The sequence below is a fragment of the Erythrolamprus reginae genome, chromosome 1 (genome assembly GCF_031021105.1).
Source record: "Erythrolamprus reginae isolate rEryReg1 chromosome 1, rEryReg1.hap1, whole genome shotgun sequence".
Taxonomy (NCBI): domain Eukaryota; kingdom Metazoa; phylum Chordata; class Lepidosauria; order Squamata; family Dipsadidae; genus Erythrolamprus; species Erythrolamprus reginae.
The window spans coordinates 119879666-119898425 of NC_091950.1; the positions used below are offsets into that span (position 1 = coordinate 119879666).

General features: G+C 38.5%; 1 protein-coding gene across 7 annotated transcripts in view; it reads right to left on the reverse strand.

The window, feature by feature from the left end:
- MICAL2 (microtubule associated monooxygenase, calponin and LIM domain containing 2) overlaps positions 1 to 18760 on the reverse strand; it is a 155085-nt gene that overhangs the window by 93193 nt on the left and 43132 nt on the right. For all 7 annotated transcript variants that reach the window (XM_070762985.1, XM_070762975.1, XM_070762967.1 and 4 more), the window contains exons 3-12: positions 13061 to 13268; positions 12086 to 12202; positions 10441 to 10542; positions 9287 to 9442; positions 8541 to 8641; positions 3130 to 3387; positions 2629 to 2744; positions 1585 to 1711; positions 477 to 567; positions 219 to 366 (exon numbers count right to left, since the gene is read on the reverse strand). In XM_070762985.1, the coding sequence (XP_070619086.1) occupies positions 219 to 366; positions 477 to 567; positions 1585 to 1711; positions 2629 to 2744; positions 3130 to 3387; positions 8541 to 8641; positions 9287 to 9442; positions 10441 to 10542; positions 12086 to 12202; positions 13061 to 13268 (1424 nt within the window). The remainder of the gene's footprint in view (positions 1 to 218; positions 367 to 476; positions 568 to 1584; positions 1712 to 2628; positions 2745 to 3129; positions 3388 to 8540; positions 8642 to 9286; positions 9443 to 10440; positions 10543 to 12085; positions 12203 to 13060; positions 13269 to 18760) is intronic.

The window sequence follows — 18760 nt, forward strand, 5'->3', positions numbered from 1 at the left end:
CTTGTTGCTTATATCCTAAGATTTTTATTAATATTGCTTCTTCATTGCTTATTTGACCCCTATGACAATCATTAAGTGTCGTACCACATGATTCTTGACAAATGTATATTTTATTTTATGTACGTAGAGAGCATTCCTTGTGTGTCCAATCACACTTGGCCAATAAAAATTCTATTCTATTCTATTCTATTCTATTACATACACGTATAAAAACTTACATAAGGTCAGGTTTGAAGCGATGTATAACTGCACATAAGGCAAGGCCACTTTTCCATGAACTGGTGAGATCTGTGATGTTAACGTTCTTGTATCCTTCGGTCTGTTTCTGACACCAGGTTAAAAGTTTGTTGGGCCTGATGTCATATTCTGAAAGAATAATTTTCTCTTTTTAAAAAGAATACTGGTACAATCTTTACAACTTGCAAACTCTCCCAGGATATGGTGTAAAAAAAGAACACTAATGAAACTTCTCATACCATGTTTTGAAAGGCCGATTGATCTTCTAATGGTATTTGCTCTTTCTAGTGGGCAGGACTGCAGTTCAGTTGTAATATATAGATGTTTCACCTAAGGGAAGATAATCATCAATTGAGTTCAGAATCTTCACTGCTCAAATCTGATTTATCATTCAATTATCTAAACTGACAATGGATATGAAATGTCTATTTAATCCCAGTATGTGTGTGTGTGTGTGTTTATTTATTGCATTTATATGCATTATTATTTTTATTCTACCCTATTCCAAGATTGCAAGCATTTAACAAATATTAAAATTCAATAAAACACCTTTGTGGTAACTTACAGACCTTTAAAGCCCTACATGGCATTGGACCAGATTACCTCCGGAACCACCTGCTACCGCACGAATCCCAGCGACCGATAAGGTCCCACAGAGTTGGCCTTCTCCAGGTCCTGTCGACTAAACAATGTCGTTTGGCGGGCCCCAGGGGAAGAGCCTTCTCTGTGGCGGCCCGGGCCCTCTGGAACCAACTCCCCCCGGAGATTAGAACTTCCCCCACCCTCCCTGTCTTTCGTAAACTACTCAAGACTCACTTATACCGCCAGGCATGGGGGAGTTGAGATATTCCTTCCCCCTAGGCCATTACAAGTTATGCATGATATGTTTTGTGTGTATGTTTGGTTTTATAATAAGGGTTTTTAGTTGTTTTTATTATTGGATTGTTACATGTTGTTTTACCATTGTTGTTAGCCGCCCCGAGTCTACGGAGAGGGGCGGCATACAAATCCAATAAATAATAATAATAATAATAATAATAATAATAATAATAATAATAATTATTATTATTATTATTATTATTATTATTATTATTATTATTACAGATAAACATCTAGGAGAAATAAATCTATCAAGACATGAATGCAAAACAGGCAAGTTTGCATTTTCTTCATGATCATCTGAGTTTGTTTTCATATTTTATAGGTCAGCTATGCAACTACAGTACTCTCTTTGTGGCAACCAAAGAGCAGAAACATTCTAAAATAAACCCCTAACTCTAAAACCTAACCTTAGGAGCCCTAACTTTCCTAGTAGTGCTTTGAATTATTGTTTATATCTTGGCTTACCTGATGAGGTCGAACACAACTTGAGTTCAAATTTGGATATCGTGTGGCAGGGTCAATACTGTATTGGTCAAAATTTTTATTGATATTTTCAGGGGTTGTCTGAGGTAAGAGTCTATAGATACTTTCCCTGAAAGACAGGAATAGAAATGTGCCTGTTTTATTTTAAGAGGTAAGCAGTTTTTGTCCTTACCTAATATGCAACTATCTTTACTTAGACAATGAATTTAGATTTGCCTAAGTATGAAAAATGCTTAAGATGACAGCGGCTCAGACAGAAAAATATAGGCCTTCCTAAGGCAGAAGAATAACTACAATGAAGTAAGATTACATCATCCCAAATCATCTGGCTTTAATTTTCCTTTCGCCCAAGAAACAACTCCTCCTTTAGCCACAAAACAGCAGTAGGTATAGCTTTCACAGCCATTATTAGTGGGTCAGGTTTCCATTTACAGCCTGCGCTGTTTTTTGCTTTCCACAAACATGCTTTCTCAGCCCTTATATGACCTTTTTCCAAATCCAGACACTTGACTTCATCATTACCATACATAACATCTACAAAAAAAAAACAACCACAAAAACCCCCCAAAACAACCACCTCTCAACATCTCTCCTTTACTCCTTGTAATTGGGCAAAGATTGCAGTGAAGCAAATTAGAAACAAATTGATAACAAAATAAGAACAAGAATAAGATGACAGAAGCATTATCAAGTATGATAGAACTAGGTCACCTAGATGCTACAAATACACTGTAGACCAGGGGTCCCCAAACTTGGCCACTTGAAGATTTGTGGACTTCAACTCCCAGAATTCTCCAGCCAGCTTTGCTGGCTGGAGAATTCTGGAAGTTGAAGTCCACAAGTCTTCAAGCGGCCATGTTTGAGGACCTCTGCTGTAGACACTAAGTGTCCAAGGCCAATAGTAAGGAATACTTGATATATGGATGGCCACAGATCTTCATCCCCATTTTGGGATCAATTTACGCTCTGTGGAAAAATTGTATTTACTCACTTTTCTGGTATAAAGACAAGCACATATAGACTTACCTTTCTGCTAGGATATCAAGATGGAACTTTCCTTGTGCCCAGCTTTTCACCATCCATGCTGTGTCAAACGCAGCTAGGAATCCTCTTGCACAACCAGTACCCATTGGCCAGAATGGCTGTGAAACATAATTTTAGGTAACATCTAATATAATTTAAATTGAAAAAATAAATCAAATTCTTTATTGCAATCTAGATACCATCCAGCCGCTATATTACGAGAAGAAAGCAGAGGATATAGGTAGATAAGCAGTTTACACAAAAAAGAGAAAGTGGGGGGAAACCAAACACAAATAAAAGCTGGAGTATCAGACTACAATAATAGTAATTTAAAAAAACCTCTTGGTACAGATTGTGAATGCTTCTAAAGTTCCTACCATTTTAGCTAGAGAATAGTATAGCATTCATAATTGCAATATTTACTAGATGTTGGTTCATAAAACTGATATTACAAAGCAAATCACTTTTAAAAGCTATCTTGAACAAATGTGTATTTCATCCTACCTCCACTAAACTGTCTCCAACAAGAGCAACCAACAGTTGATGCCGATGCCTCTCACGTATTAATGCAGCATTTTCAGAAGCATACATAGAAGTAAAATCAAACATGGCCACATCTGGTTGTCCATAGTGATTAATTGCAAAATCTAAGGCAGGCAATTGATAATCAGTCGCAAAGTCGGCAGCTTCTCTTGCATAGGACAATAGATTGTCTTGGTCTACGTTTTCCCCACAGAGTAGCAGTTCAGTATCAATAAAATCCTAAATGAAACCACAGATGTCTATTGTTAGAATTCTTGGACAATCCAATGGATGCAAGAAAAAACAAATAATTACATTCAATTCATTCAATTCATTCATTCATTCAATTTGACTTCTATGCCACCCAATCCCCAAGGACTCAGGGCGGCTCACAACAGTATAAAATTGCAATAACAATAGCAATAGCAATAAAAAGAAGTCAAGGAAAAAAATGAGCAATATCTAAAATCCTAATTAAAACTTAAAAAACAATTCAATAACACACATACTAGTCATTCACACCAAATTCAAATATATGGACAAGCTTGTGGGCAAGCTATAACAATACAGGGTGAAGTTATATGGATACTGGATGCTAGAAATTTAATTTGCTCTAGACCAGTGGTCTCCAATCTTTCTGCCATTGTGGACTGACAATAAGGAGAAGAGCAGATGGCTCTGGGTGAGTGTGCACCTGCATATACTCATACGCAAATACTGCAGCTCATACAAGTGGAGTTTTGCATGCACACACGTGCACCAACCGCTTGTACAACCTGGTCCTGAATGGTACCGGGTCATGGCTGAGAGATTGGGGACCCCTGCTCTAGACCATTGAAGGCATCTAAATCAAATATATCTGTACCTAACTAAAAAAAAAAGATATTTAAAAAAACAGATTTTTTTTTAAAGTGTGAATTCAGACAGTATGTAGAATATAGAATAAAAGGGTTGGAAGCAGTGGCAAAATCCAATTTTTTACTACCAGTTCTGTGGGCGTGGCTTGGTGGGCATGGTGTAGTGTGGCTTGGTGGGCATGGCAGTGGAAAGATACTGCAAAATCTCCATTCCTGCCCCATTCCTGGGGGAAGGATATCACAAAATCTCCCTTCCCATCCCACTCTGGGGCCAGCCAGAGTTGGAATTTTCTGGTTCATGAAATTACTCAACATTTTCACTACCAGTTGTCCACAACATGATGGATTTCACCTCTGGTTGGAAGGGATCATGCACCTCTCTTTAATGATCTTCCACCTATTACTGCTTGTCCTGCGCTCAGGTACTTTGGAGGACAGTAAGAGCACACCATAAGCACACCAGCATGCCCACCGTCCCTGTCCAATTATTCCCTCTTATTTATGTATATAAACAATGTTATATCTATGTATATTACAAATACGGACTTGACAACATAAATAAATAAAATAAAACAAATAGGTTGAACCCCTCTGTTCTGTGATAGCCCCATTAAGTATTGGAAAATAGCTATTGTGTCACAACTTAACCTTCTCTTCAATGGACTAGACATACAGTACATAGTTCCCTTAACTATTCATCATATGGTTAGGCTCCAGATACCTTCTCATCTTTACTATTCTTCTTTGTATTCTTTCTAGGGTCTTGGCATCTCTTTTGTATTGTGACAACCAGAACTGGATGTAATATTCCAAGTGTGGCTTCACTAGTTCAGTACAGAATGGTACTATCACTTGTCAAAATCTTGATGCTATTATTATTATTATACAGTGGAACCTCAAGATACGAACCTAATTGGTTCCAGGGGGAGGTTCGTAACACGAAAGGTTCGTAAGACGAAACATTGTTTCCCATAGGAAACAATGTAAAGTCAATTAATCCATACAACAACAAAAAAAACCCCGCAAAAAACCGCTGCCGCCCGGCTGTCACCTTTTAAAACAGCCCGGGGGCTTCTCAGCGACCTCCCGAACGCCGAACGCAAAACCCGAACTTCCGGGTTCGACGTTGGGAGGCTGCTGGGAAGCCCCCCAGCTGTTTTAAAAGCTGACAGCCGGGCTGGGGGGTTTCCCAGCAGCCTCCCGAACCCCGAACCCGGAAGTTCGGCAAAAGTTCGGGGTTCGGGAGGCTCCGGGCCGCATTCGCCTTCCTCCGCCACCACCAGCATCCAGCCCCTCCTCCTCTTCTCGCTTCTCTACAAAATGACAGCCGAGCGGCGGCCTGGAGGCTGGGAGGGGGCGGGATACGGGAGGAGGAGAGAGGCAGCCTCCATGCTTTTCTTTCGGCGGAGGAGCTAAGTGGCCAAAGACGTTCCCAGCCCAGCGGCGCTTTTACATTGATCACTTTCTCTGGCCACTTAGCTCTTCCGCCGAAAGAAAAGCATGGAGGCTGCCTCTCTCCTCCTCCCGTATCCCGCCCCTCCCAGCCTCCAGGCGGCATTCGCCTTCCTCCGCCATCACCAGCATCCAGATCTTCCTCCGCTTCTTGCTTCTCTACAAAATGACAGCCGAGCGGCGGCCCGGAGGCTGGGAGGGGGGCGGGATACGGGAGGAGGAGAGAGGCAGCCTCCATGCTTTTCTTTCGGCAGAGGAGCTAAGTGGCCAGAGAGACTTAGCCTCCCGATCCTCCCCGCCCCTCACCCGTGGCCTCCCGAGCGCTTTTGCCCGATGGGAAACAAAGCGCTGGGGTGGGGGCTGTCCTGACAACTCCCCCGCCAGTGCTTTGTCTCCCGCCGGGCAAGAGCGCTCTTCTGCCGGCCACGGGCGAGGGGCGGGGGGCGAGGGGTGCCTCCTGCGGCAGAGACATTTGGGGGTTTGGCTGGGGGAAAGGCAGGAGGTCCAGCGCTTCACCTGCCCTCCCAGCCAAAAGGCAAAGCTGTGCAGCTCCACAGCCGCCGAAGGAGGCTTAACCCCGCAGGGGCAGGCAGGAGGCAGTTCTTCTAGCTGCGCGGCTTTGCCTTTTGGCTGGGAGGCAGGTGAAGCGCTGGACCGCCTGCATTCACCTTCCTCCACCGCCAGCGGCATCCAGCTCCTCCTCTTCTCGCTTCTTTACAAAATGACAGCCGGGCGGCGGTGCGGAGGCTGGGGGCGGCGGGGGTGCGTGGAAGAGGTCCGTGGGAGAACTGGGGGGAGCCACAGCCACCGCCCTGTGGAAGGGACCTGGCTGGGAAGCTCCGGAAGGTGATCTTTGCGGGGCCTCCCAGGAGAGCAAGCAGCAGGCGCCGCCTCCAGCCTCCGTGCTGCCGCCCAGCTGTCATCTTGTAAAGAAGCGAGAAGAGGAGGAGCTGGATGCCGCTGGCAGTGGAGGAAGGCGAATGTGGCTGGGGGAAAGGCAGGCGGTCCAGTGCTTCACCTGGCTCCCAGCCAAAAGGCAAAGCCGCACAGCTAGAAGAACTGCTTCCTGCCTGCCCCCGCTCTTCTGCCGACCACAAGCAATGGGTGGGACAGAGGGGAGGGGTTAAGCCTCCTTCGGTGGCTGTGGAGCTGCACGGCTTTGCCTTTTGGCTGGGAGGGCAGGCGAAGTGCCGGACCTCCTGCCTTTCCCCCAGCCAAAACCCCAAATGTCTCCGCCGCAGGAGGCACCCCTCGCCCCCGTCCCTCGCCTGTGGCCGGCAGAAGAGCGCTCGGGAGGCCACGGGTGAGGGGCGGGGAGGATCGGGAGGCTAAGTCTCCTGCAGAGGATGGTGTGGTGGGGACCTTTGGGTTTGTGGCTGGGGGAGAGGGGTGGGGGGTGTCAGGCGGGACCTCCTGCCTCCCCCCCAGCCAAAAACTCAAAGCGGCCTCCCAAACCCGAACTTTCGCTGAGAAGCCCTGCCGCCCGGCTGTCACCTTTTGAAACAGCTGGGGGGCTTCTTGGCGGCCTCCTGAATGCCAAACCCGGAAGTTCGGGTTTGGCGTTCGGCTTCGAGAGGCTGCTGGAAAGCCGCCCGGCTGTTTTAAAAGGTGACAGCTGGGCTGGGGGGCTTCCCAGCAACCTCCCGAACCCCAAACTTTTGCCGAACTTCCGGGTTCGGGGTTCGGGGAGTTGCTGGGAAGCCCCCCAGCCCGGCGGTCACCTTTTAAAACAGCCGGGCGGCTTTCCAGCAGCCTCCCGAATGCCGAACCCGGAACTTCGGGTTTGGCGTTCGTAACGCGAAAAAAGTTCGTAAGAAGAGGCAAATTTTTTCTGAACCCCAGGTTCGTATCACGAGTTGTTCGTAAGATGAGGGGTTCGTATCTTGAGGTACCACTGTACAGTGTTCCCTCAATTTTCACGGGTTCGAACTTCGCGAATAGCCTATATCACAGTTTTTCAAAAAATATTAATTAAAAAATACTTCGCGGGTTTTTTTCTATACCACGGTTTTTCCCGCCCAATGATCATATGTCATCGCCAAACTAATAATTTTGGCAAATAAATAACAAAAAAATTATTGTTAATAAATAATTGTGTTTATAAATATCAGGATCACTAAGTGTTTTATTCAATGGTGAGTACCAGTAATAATGGTGAGTAAATGGTTGTTAAGGGAATGGGAAAAGGTAATTTAGGGGTTTAAAGTCTTAAGGGAAGGCTTGTGATACTGTCCTTAGCAAAAAATGGTGTATTTACCTCCGCGTCTCTACTTCGCGGAAATTCGACTTTCGCGGGTGGCCTCGGAACCATCCCTCGCGAAAATTGAGGGAACACTGTATATATATAATAATACTTATTATTATTATATATATATATTATATATACTTGGAGCGGCTATCACTCTGTTGATGCAGCCTAGGACTGCATTGGCTTTTTTGGCAGTTGCACCCCAACTGCTGGTTCATACTCAAGTAGCTATTGACTATTATATACTGTAGCTATGTATTTGATTTTTCCTGCCTAGGTGCAGGATCTTACTTTTCTTGTTTTATTTTTATAAATAAAACTCAGTTGCCAAAGACGTACAGTACACCACTCTTCCTAATGACTTTCCAGAACATTTTGGGGTTCAACTCCCATAATCCTCAATTATTTTTAATGTAACACAAATATGAATTCTATGAATTTATAATATAGCTCAACTGACATATAACAATTTTAACTCAGGACATGCCCTAGCTTATTAATGCTGTGATGAGTCTTATGCCTTATCCCTCTTCATCTTCCTTGAACAGTCAATTTCATTTAAATGTTCTTGAACACTTCATCACAATTTCCTGTTATATTTCAATTTGAAAATGCAGTTCAGCTTTTGTCAAGTTGTAGTTCTTCAGATGTGTTGTGACTTAGAATTTCCACCCAGTACTTTGGGAATAAAATGGCATTTGGCTGGGAATTCTGGAAATAATCTGTTCCAAATAATCTGGATAGTAGTGATTAAAAAAAAGAGAATCTGGCTTTTAAGTTTCTGTTCAGGGTCAGAGATCCATTATACAGAGAAAAAATATACATTGGATACCTACATTAATAATGACACCCTTCTCCAGAAGGCTCTGTTTCTTTGCAGTCATCACAAAGTAGTGTGTGCTATCTTTATAATAAACAATATTTTCCAGGTCAATTCCTACAGAAAAACAAAACATGTTTTTGGATGAAAACTCCTGTAGTAAAACAGTGTATATTTCTCAATTGTTTACTACTTTAACATTCAACAAATTTGAAAAAAAATATTTTTAACCTCCGAAGTTTTGAATTCAAATACATTCATACTGTATAACAGTCTCAACAATATATTTAATTAAATTGTAACAACACGATTTTATAATGAACACATTAAACCATGTGTGTTCATAGTCTAAAATCCTATCCTAGTTAAAAATTATGTCACATTAAATTTGTCAACACAGAGCATGTTTCAGAGAATTCAATTTCTCTTTGTATGCATGGAAAGTGTTGAAAAACCTTTGCACCAAAAATATGAAAAAGTAAGAGCTGAGAAGATTCTATTGTAGAAAGTCATAAAACATGTTGGTATTTTTATTGAAATGAGTAGCGCTTTAGGAATAACTGTGACTTACTTTATACTTATTGCTATGTTCATAATCCATAGCATAATGAGTGAAGCTTGGTATTATAGATTTTGTGTAAATCAATAAACAACAAAATCTTAAAGAAAATGAATTTAAGTGCCATCACTGATTTTATACCTCTGCTATTCAATTTTGGTTGCCAGTTTGCTGTATTCTGCCATGTTTAAAAGAATACCCACCTGTTTCTTCTTTCAAATCTTGGAAGAATTTTTGATTAAAAATGAAAGCAACACCACTAATCTCCTCCACTTTGGCTTCTGCAGTGGTATTTTTGTTTATAAAGTTGGCAGTAATGGCGATAGCTAGCTTTCCACGAAATTCTTTCCTTTTAAAACCTTACAAGGAAAAATAACAAGAGTTGATTAATGCAGTTTTTCCATGAAAAATGTTGGCATTTACCCAAGAACTCAAATGGATATAATCACAAAGATTGTAAATTAATTTGGAGCAAGAAAACTTTCAAACATTTGTTCTTTTCTCCTAGCATTTCTCTATTATGTCCTCTTTTAATTGAACCACACCTCCTCTAACTATATAATTTCCTGCATCAGATTCTTAAAATTCACTCTTTTTGTTTTTCTACTGGACAGTTCTACATATCTCATATCCAGTGCAAACATTTATTTACAAATCTCGTAAAGAGTTGACTTGTTTTGCTAAAAGTTTCTTGGTGTTACCTATTGTGACTATTCTACCACATTCCTCTGGTACCTCCCAACCTCAGAATTCATCATGTTCATCAGATGTACTGATTGTTTTTTCCCTAGAATTGGGTAGGTACAACACTATGTAGTGATATTAAGTTCAAAAGTTCTAACATAAAGTCCAGTAGCTCCAAATAATTAAATGTGCATCTAATTAAAAAATAGGAATAGGCATAAAGATGTTCAGTCATATGACATAGCATGGACTATTTAACTAATGTCTCACTGGCAAAAGCTGAGCTAGACCTGTGATACTTATTATTATTAAATTCCTTTTAAAATATTTAACAGCTAGCACAACAGGATCTTTCTCTCCTAAAGTAATTGTTCATTAAATACATAGCAAGTATTGGGCATTTCATTTTGTACCTATGCACAATTGTGAGCCAAACAGCACAGCATGCCCTTACTGGAACAATGAAAAGTTCTGCATTAGAGTTTGCAGTTTAAAAAGTGCATATCTTTTTCTTTTGCTAATAGCCACCTATATTTTTAAAAGATAAAAGTGTAATAATTTTTAAAACTCTGATCTACTTTATTGCTTTTCATAAAAAAAAATTAATGAGCAGGCTCTTTATTTCCATTTCAGATATTTGTTCAGTTGAATTTTGATTCTATTTGTAACATACCTTCCAAACTATTTCTTCGGCCATCGGCTCCAATTATGACATCAAATTCAAATTCTGATAAGGGATGATCCATTGGGAGAAATTCAGCTCTCCAACCTATTTCTGAAATCAAGAGGTTAGTTAGCAAGTGTATGTCAATAACATCTATAATGCAAATCATGTTAAGAAAAGTTTGGAAAAACTTCACTACTTTCTTCTAGTTATTTTTAAAAAAAAATCATTTTATTAAAAATATCCATTACAGAAAATACAGAAAAATTGTGTGTCTTATAAAAGAAATGCATACTATATTTATAATTTGTGAAAAACTGTATATATTTATTGCAAATTATCTTACAGTTAAGATAATCTTAAAAATGGGATGGACACCATAACGTGTCAAACAATAATCAAGCAATACACGAAGAAAATATACACAAATATCAGCATGAATCTAGAGGGAGTTTCTATAAGTCTAACATATTTATTCTACTCAAAAGTGTATCATGTTGTAACATTTATAAGCAGGAAGATTCCACTTTTATGCTGAATCACAATTTTATTAGTTGCTAATTAATTAGTTAATTAATTCCTGAGAATTTAATTAATTTCTTTGTTCAATCCTTCCTTAACTTTTTTTGGAAAAGATTTTCAGAATCAATCCTTCCGTTTGAGAGAAGGAATGTGGTACATCTGCTATAAAACTTAACATTAGTCAAAATAAATAAAATACACAAAAACAGGAATTTATTCAAGTTCCATAAAATGGAAAATTAATTTTGTTTCAAATCAAAACAAACACATACTGTTTCCTTAACTGTGGGTGGACAGTAGTTCAACAACAGAAATCCAAAAGGATTTCATTGTTTGAAGATATGGTTGAGGTACTAAGGACTGCTCTCTTCTCCTACTCCACATAGCTTAAGCCAAACCTTTCTTCTCTTCTTCCCCTCATGCTGCTTTTGAAGCCAAAGATAGTAGCATTAGGAGCAAAGGGAAATGGTGGTGGTGGTGGTGGGAGACATTGGAAAAGATGGGGACAGAGAGGCTGGTTCTATCTGCTGTCCTCGAAGGCAGGATGAGAGCTATCCATCCAGTCCTTCCATTCACTTTACTTTTATCATACCTTCTTTTACTTAGGAATCATGTATCATTAGAATTGGGCTTCCTATACTGTAACAACTTGTTCTCCCACCCCCAGAAATGTGTGAGCGTGTGCCATCTGTACATACATTGGTGTCAAACAACATGGCAATTCGCTTGTTCATGCCATCCACACATCAAAAACACAATAATATAGGATGGGATTGCACCCAGGCAGGTGGGCAGGGCGGGCCCACCCCACTTACAGATCGCTACTACTGGTTCACCCAAACCTGTCATAACTGGCTGAATCCCACCTCTGTGTATCACCAATAACTTTGGCTTTCTCTGCAAACATTTTTGCCCACAACACAAGTTTCATCTGTTCGTAGATCAAGTTACAGTGTTTCACTAGAGATACAAATCAAAAATACATATTATGCTCTGAACACAGACTAGCCATAAATAATTCTTTGTACACATCTACAGATGTAATCAGTTGCACCAAAAATAGTATCCTGTTTTCTAATATTAAAAATTATTTTTGCTGTGAAATTCTTCCTTTCAAAGAAGCACAACTTACTTTGATTTTCCTGATCTTCAGGAGGTTCCAAAACTTTCACAAATTCTAAGTTAACGTGGATTTCAACTCCCAGTAGCAGTGCAATCTTGAAGAGGATAAGCTGAAGTTGTCTAATGCCTATTAAAGACAAATGTTACCTGTGAGGTTTTTGATCAGAACTACAGCAATAGCACTAAATGCTATTGCTATTATATACCGCTTTACAGCCCTCTCTAAGCAGTTTACAGAATCAGCATATTGCCCCCAACAATATTACGACCTCATTTTACGACCTCAGAAGTATGGAAGGCTGAGTCAACCTTGAGCCTGGTGTGATTTGAACTGCTAAATTGCAGGCAGTGTAAATAACCATTGTGCCCTTGCGGCTCCTGCACCATTCATTATTATTTACCATGTATTTTAATTCTGGATGATGTTTAGGAAGTTTTCTTATGGTTTTCTTTTAATGTTTAAGAAAGGATGCAACTCTATAAATTGGAATCCCATTCCTGTATTTGATGATAAATACTACATATTGTAAATGGAGGCTGTACTTGAACTCTGATATATACATCAAGTCCTAGAGAAAAACTGTACGTACCGGTAAAATACTAAATGTAAAAATAATTTATGTCAATTGATATTGATAAAAATCTGACGGAATACTTTATCATCCAGGTTAGATAAAACATACTAGAAAATATTGATAGGGAACACACACTATGAAGGACTTGCAATATTCTGTCTTCTTCCAAAAAATATCTGGCAAAGACTTTCTCTGCAGTGGATCTTGCTTTCAGCATATTAATATGTTATAATAAATGTCATAGCAGGAAGGGCTGCAAATCTGTGTGTCGTTAACTATTCAACACACTACATCTACATCTTGGTATTAAGTTGCAGCTAATATTTCTAAACAAAAAAAAAAATTCACCATGGGTATAATGTGCCTCCATTTTCCTTTCAGAAAGAGACAATGATTTAATTATGACTTACTAATGTGATCAATCGATCCCGCACAAAACTTCCCATAAAATTTTTTAGCTCCCAGACTTCGAAGATCATGAATCGTAAACGGCCAGAGGTGAAGTACATTGTTTCTTGAAAAAGTGTCTCGCTTTTCGATGACGATGACTTTGGCTCCAAGAAAGGCAAGTTCTATGGCAGTTCGCAAGCCACAGGGACCACCTCCAACAATCAAACACTGAAAAAAACAAATAAGAGGAAAATTTAAGCAAATATAGATCTTAAGCAAGTCTTCGTAGAGGGGCAGCATAGAAATCCGATAAATAGCTAGCTAGATAGCTAGCTAGCTAGCTAGATAGATAGATAGATAGATAGACAGACAGACAGACAGACAGACAGACAGATGATAGGTAGGTAGGTAGATATTTATTTATTTATTTTATTATTTAGATTTGTATGCCGCCCCTCTCTGCAGACAGACAGACAGATGATAGGCAGGTAGATAGATAGATAGATAGATAGATAGATAGATAGATAGATAGATAGATAGATAGATGGTAGGTAGGTAGGTAGATAGATAGATAGATATAATAGGAAATTTTCCTATAGGAAAAAAAAATGTACACTATCCTGCAGAGCCAGCAAATAATGAAAGACACATCTAAAGCCTTAAGGGAAACTCATCCTAATAACTCCATAGAAAATATACTTCCTCAAAAACCTGCCATTTAATTCAGAGATGGATCCTTTGTAGTTGACTTTCTACCAATGGCCCAATTACATATTTTTAGATGTTCTCCTTCAGTAAAATAGTTGTATATAACTGTAATCCAGATACTAATTTTTCTGGTAAACTCCCCTTTCTAAAACAATTTGTTCCAAAATTGTTTGCTGTATATAGTAAACAGCACTTTTAAGTACAGAAGATGGATATAAAGGTGGAAAATGACTCACAGCTAAGCCCTTCCTCAGCTGCTTTCCCTTCACAGCAAGTAGATTAGGTCAAAAACGTGAATATAGTTTGGACCACATTATACAGTTCTGTAAACTTGCTTAGAAGTATCAAAACAATGTTTGAAGCAAACAAAAACATTCAAATACCTAAAATAAACATGAAAAACCCATTGTTCCCTTGAGAATCAATCAGATCTTCAGTATAGATTTGACATATTTGTGTGTGTGTGTGTGTGTGTGTAGATACATACATACATATGTATTCATTCTCTCTCTCTCTCTCTCTCTCTCACACACACACACACACACACACACACACACACACTATGTGATCAATTCTTAAAACAGTTCTTATGATCACTGGCAGAAAGAAATAGAAAATAAAACCTCAAGTACTAACGTAACAACCTATGCTTACTTTTCTCTATGAAACCCAACACATTCTTTGCAGGTAACTATTTCTTCATAGGTAAATTATGCTCCTCCCAGCTAGATTTAGCATATAAAGTCAAAACTATTAAAGTATAATAGGCAGAAGGAATGACCTTAACAAGAGGAAGAGCCACAAGAAACACAGATAAGAGAAATCGGAGTCTGGAACAGGAATGTAATTTGAAGAAATATTTCAGATATGACCCTCCCTAGTTTTCACAAAGGTAAAGGAAGGGATGAGAGACCTTATTCAGACCTCAAAAATTCTGTTACTGTAACTTTATAATAAAAGTAGTATTAGCATTCACAACTTTGATTTCCTAGGCTAGCCTACTTTGAAGAGCTGAGATAAAGCTACAAAGGTACTTTGTGTCAGTTGTTATCATTAAACTGGTTGACCTAATTATATAGATCAATATTATCTAGTCCAGATGCTATCAAGATTGAGGAAACAGTTGGCAGAGGTTTATATGATTTGTCAGCACATTTTTTGTTATGATTCACATGAGAACTCTGAGTGCTAACAAACATTGCAAAAGAGTTATATATACAGTTTAATAGTACTCAACACATGCACACCATAAATGGTTTAATCTATTCTGGCCTACTAGGAAAAGATGTGTGTATGCATATGAGTAAGCATATATACAAACAATTCCAGTTATAAAAAGTGACTCATTCAAACTTTGGTTTTTCAAGGAATATTCTTTTATCACTTAATTCTTTTGAGCAGTCGCATGATAAACACCACCAACTTTTCTGGAGGCATGCAGTTAGCAATTGTTTTATGCCACAATCTGAGAATACCATCTAACATTTTTACGTTAAATTACTTGCTTTGTAGTTTTATCAAGATTTCTTACTACATGTGTTATTTTCCATTCATATTAAAATATTTGGAGGGCAAAAACCCAATATAGATCTTAACTGCATTAAGCACAGTAGCGTTTAGACTCTTATATTTGGCAAATTGTGAATGAGACTGAACAAATTAGTTGTTAATTACATTGAAATTTGAAGATACATAAAGAATAACCATTTAATATACTGTACAAACACCTAACTTTGTATCAAAGCCGCTTTTTCTGGAGGCAACTGAACTTTGGGAAAAAGCACCTTTTGAGACAACCACTGCCCCATACATGCAGGCATGTATGTTTATACAGTATATCTTTTTATTATTAGATTTGTTCTATTGCTATACTGCTTTTTATTACTGCTGTGAGCCGCCACGAGTCTTCGGAGAGGGGCGGCATACAAATCTAATAAATATTACTATTATTATTATTATTATTATTATTATTATTATTATTATTATTATAATATTATGATGATGATGATGATGACCTGGATGACTGAAAATCTCTACAGACCTAACTTTGCACTTCATACCGGTTCCAGACTTTTTCCTCCATTTCCAAATCTAGTTAATCCATTTATGATGAAAGGGAGCAAATAGGGAGCAAGTGCTAGGCAATAAGAACAGTTACAAAAACAGACCCAATAACGTCATTCTGGGCTCACAGACTGACAGACAGCTTATATTAGCTTGAATTCTGGATTTATGCCTGGTTTATGAAATGCCTTCCTTTTAACTCATTCTTCTGTTTGCAAAAATAGAATAATAATTAATTTTCTTCTTCTTCTTCTTATTGTTGTTGTTGTTATATTAGCTTGAATTCTGGATTTATGCCTGGTTTATGAAATGCCTTCCTTTTAACTCATTCTTCTGTTTGCAAAGATAGAATCTAAAGGAGAGAATTATTTTTTTAAGTAAATTATTGCTTTAAGGCTCTTAATCAAGTTTGCTCTGATGCTTTTGTCTTGGCTAACTTGCAGCAAAAAAAAAAATCAGTGTGTGAAAATAGAAGAGCTGACAGACAGAATTTGCTATAGATAAATGGATAATATTTCTACCGTGGTTAACATTAAGGAACTACTTTCATCTCTCTTTTATCCAAAGGCTTTTTTAAAAGCTACATCGCCATGAAGAAGAAGAATTCTGCTGAAAAGAAAGCAAACCAAAGAGACCGTGCATGCACCCAAGAAGATGTAACTGTTTTAAGGATTTGAAGAGAGGTGCTTCATTTACATTCCCATGCTTTGCAAAGAATATATTTCAAAGGATCTGTGCAACTTTAATATAATTTAAACCATTACTTTGACAAAAACATGGAATACAGGAGAATGGCAGAATGAAAAATTAGGTATGTTCTTATAAAGCAGACATGTATGTTTACAACTTAATTTACTGTGTTCAACTTGCATAATATTATGTTCATTGGATCTTCTTGTTCTATATATATATTTGCCACTATGGTTTTTTCCCCTTGGGTTTGCTACTTGGTTTAGTTAAGTTCATTGCTCTGAAGATTTCTCCAGAGAATACACAACACACTTTTAAATAAGATGAAAGATAACTATAAAGGGGTACCTCTACTTACGAAATTAATTTGTTCCGTGACCAGGTTCTTAAGTAGAAAGGTTTGTAAGAAGAAGCAATTTTTCCCATGGGAATCAATGTAAAAGAAAATAATGTGTGTGATTGGGGAAACCACAGGGAGGGAGATTCCTAGAGAGGCCCACGGAGGTTTCTCCCCACCTTTTCTGGCCCTGTTTCCTCCCAGGAGATTCCTAGAGAGGCCCCACAGAGGCTTCTCCCTGCCTTTTCCGGTTACAGTTTCGGAGGCTTGGGTTTGTAGGTGGAAAATGGTTCTTGAGAAGAGGCAAAAAAATCTTGAACACCCGGTTCTTATCTAGAAAAGTTCGTAAGTAGAGGCGTTCTTAGGTAGAGGTGCCATTGTACTATTTTAAATAATAGACATTTATAAAACTCAGTGATAGGCTATACTATTAAATGTATTGTAAAGCTTGAAGCAAAAAATCATTTTCTAGGTCAGAATCCACCTCCACCACTCTACAGCCAGGTATATGAAGCATAATTGCCTTATTCAATATGCATCTGATATCATACAGATCTTCTGATGCCTTATATTTACATCTAAGGAAATACTTTAAGTAAGCACCAATTTGTTCCAACTTACATAGCAGATATTATCAGATAAATTTATTTCACTCCTGATGTGAACTACAAAGGGTTGTTTTAAAGCAATACTGTAGGTGCCAAGGTCCTCAAGGAAAAAACTCCTTTGTTCATATTAGTGCACAAGAATGCAGGGGAACATACCTCCAAGTTATTTCTGAGACAGGAACAAAGTCATCTGCTGGGACACTGGACTAAATAGATTGTATTTGGTTTGGCAAGTAAATTAAGCAAGTTGTGTGCATTTCTTATTAAAAGCTGTTAAGAAAGCTGCACTCAGAATTCAGTATTCCTGAGTTTAATAGGACTTTGTCATTTATTTATTTATTATTTATTTATTAGATTTGTATGCCGCCCCTCTCCGTAGACCCCGGGCGGCTAACAACAATTAAAAAAACAGCATATAACAAATCTAATATTTAAAATAACTAAAAACCCTTATTAAAAACCAAACATACACACAAACATACCATGCATAAATTGTATAGGCCTAGTGGGAAAGGGATATCTCAATTCCCCTGTGCCTGATGACAGAGGTGGGTTTTAAGGAGCTTATGAAAGGCGAGGAGGGTGGGAGCAATTCTGATCTCCGGAGGGAGCTGGTTCCAGAGGGCCAGGGCCGCCACAGAGAAGGCTCTTCCCCTGGGTCCCGCCAAACGACATTGTTTAGTTGACGGGACCCGGAGAAGGCCCTGTGGGACCTAACTGGTCGCTGGGATTCATGCGGTAGAAGGCGGTCTGAATGTCATTTTATGTTAATAAAATTAACGTTACATTAAAAAGTTGAATATTTTCATTTTAAAAAGTTAATCCATTATATATTTTAAATAAATATTGAAACAGAAAAATTAATATATCTTTTCTAAACTGTGGATATTTTTTTATTTTTATTTTTATTTTTATTTTATTTTTTATTATTATTATTATTATTATTATTATTATTATTATTATTATTATTATTATTATTATTTATTAGATTTGTATGCCACCCTTCTCCGTAGACTTTAACTACTGTTGGTTTAAATATTTTGTTTCTATGGCATTTCTGTAAAATAAATTCTGATCCAAAGTAAAATCTACACTTTCCCTCTTTCCATCCTCATATATTGATCTATGCTACGTTGATTTAAAATCGACAAAATGCAGTATCACCTGGCTTCAACAGAATTTAATACACGAGCCCTATTGCTACATACATAATCATGATTCTATTTCAATAAAGGCATCCAAAGGTCAACATTATGGTGAATGTCCTCATCATAAAACACTGCAAAAGAAGATTGTTGCCATTTATTTTCCCA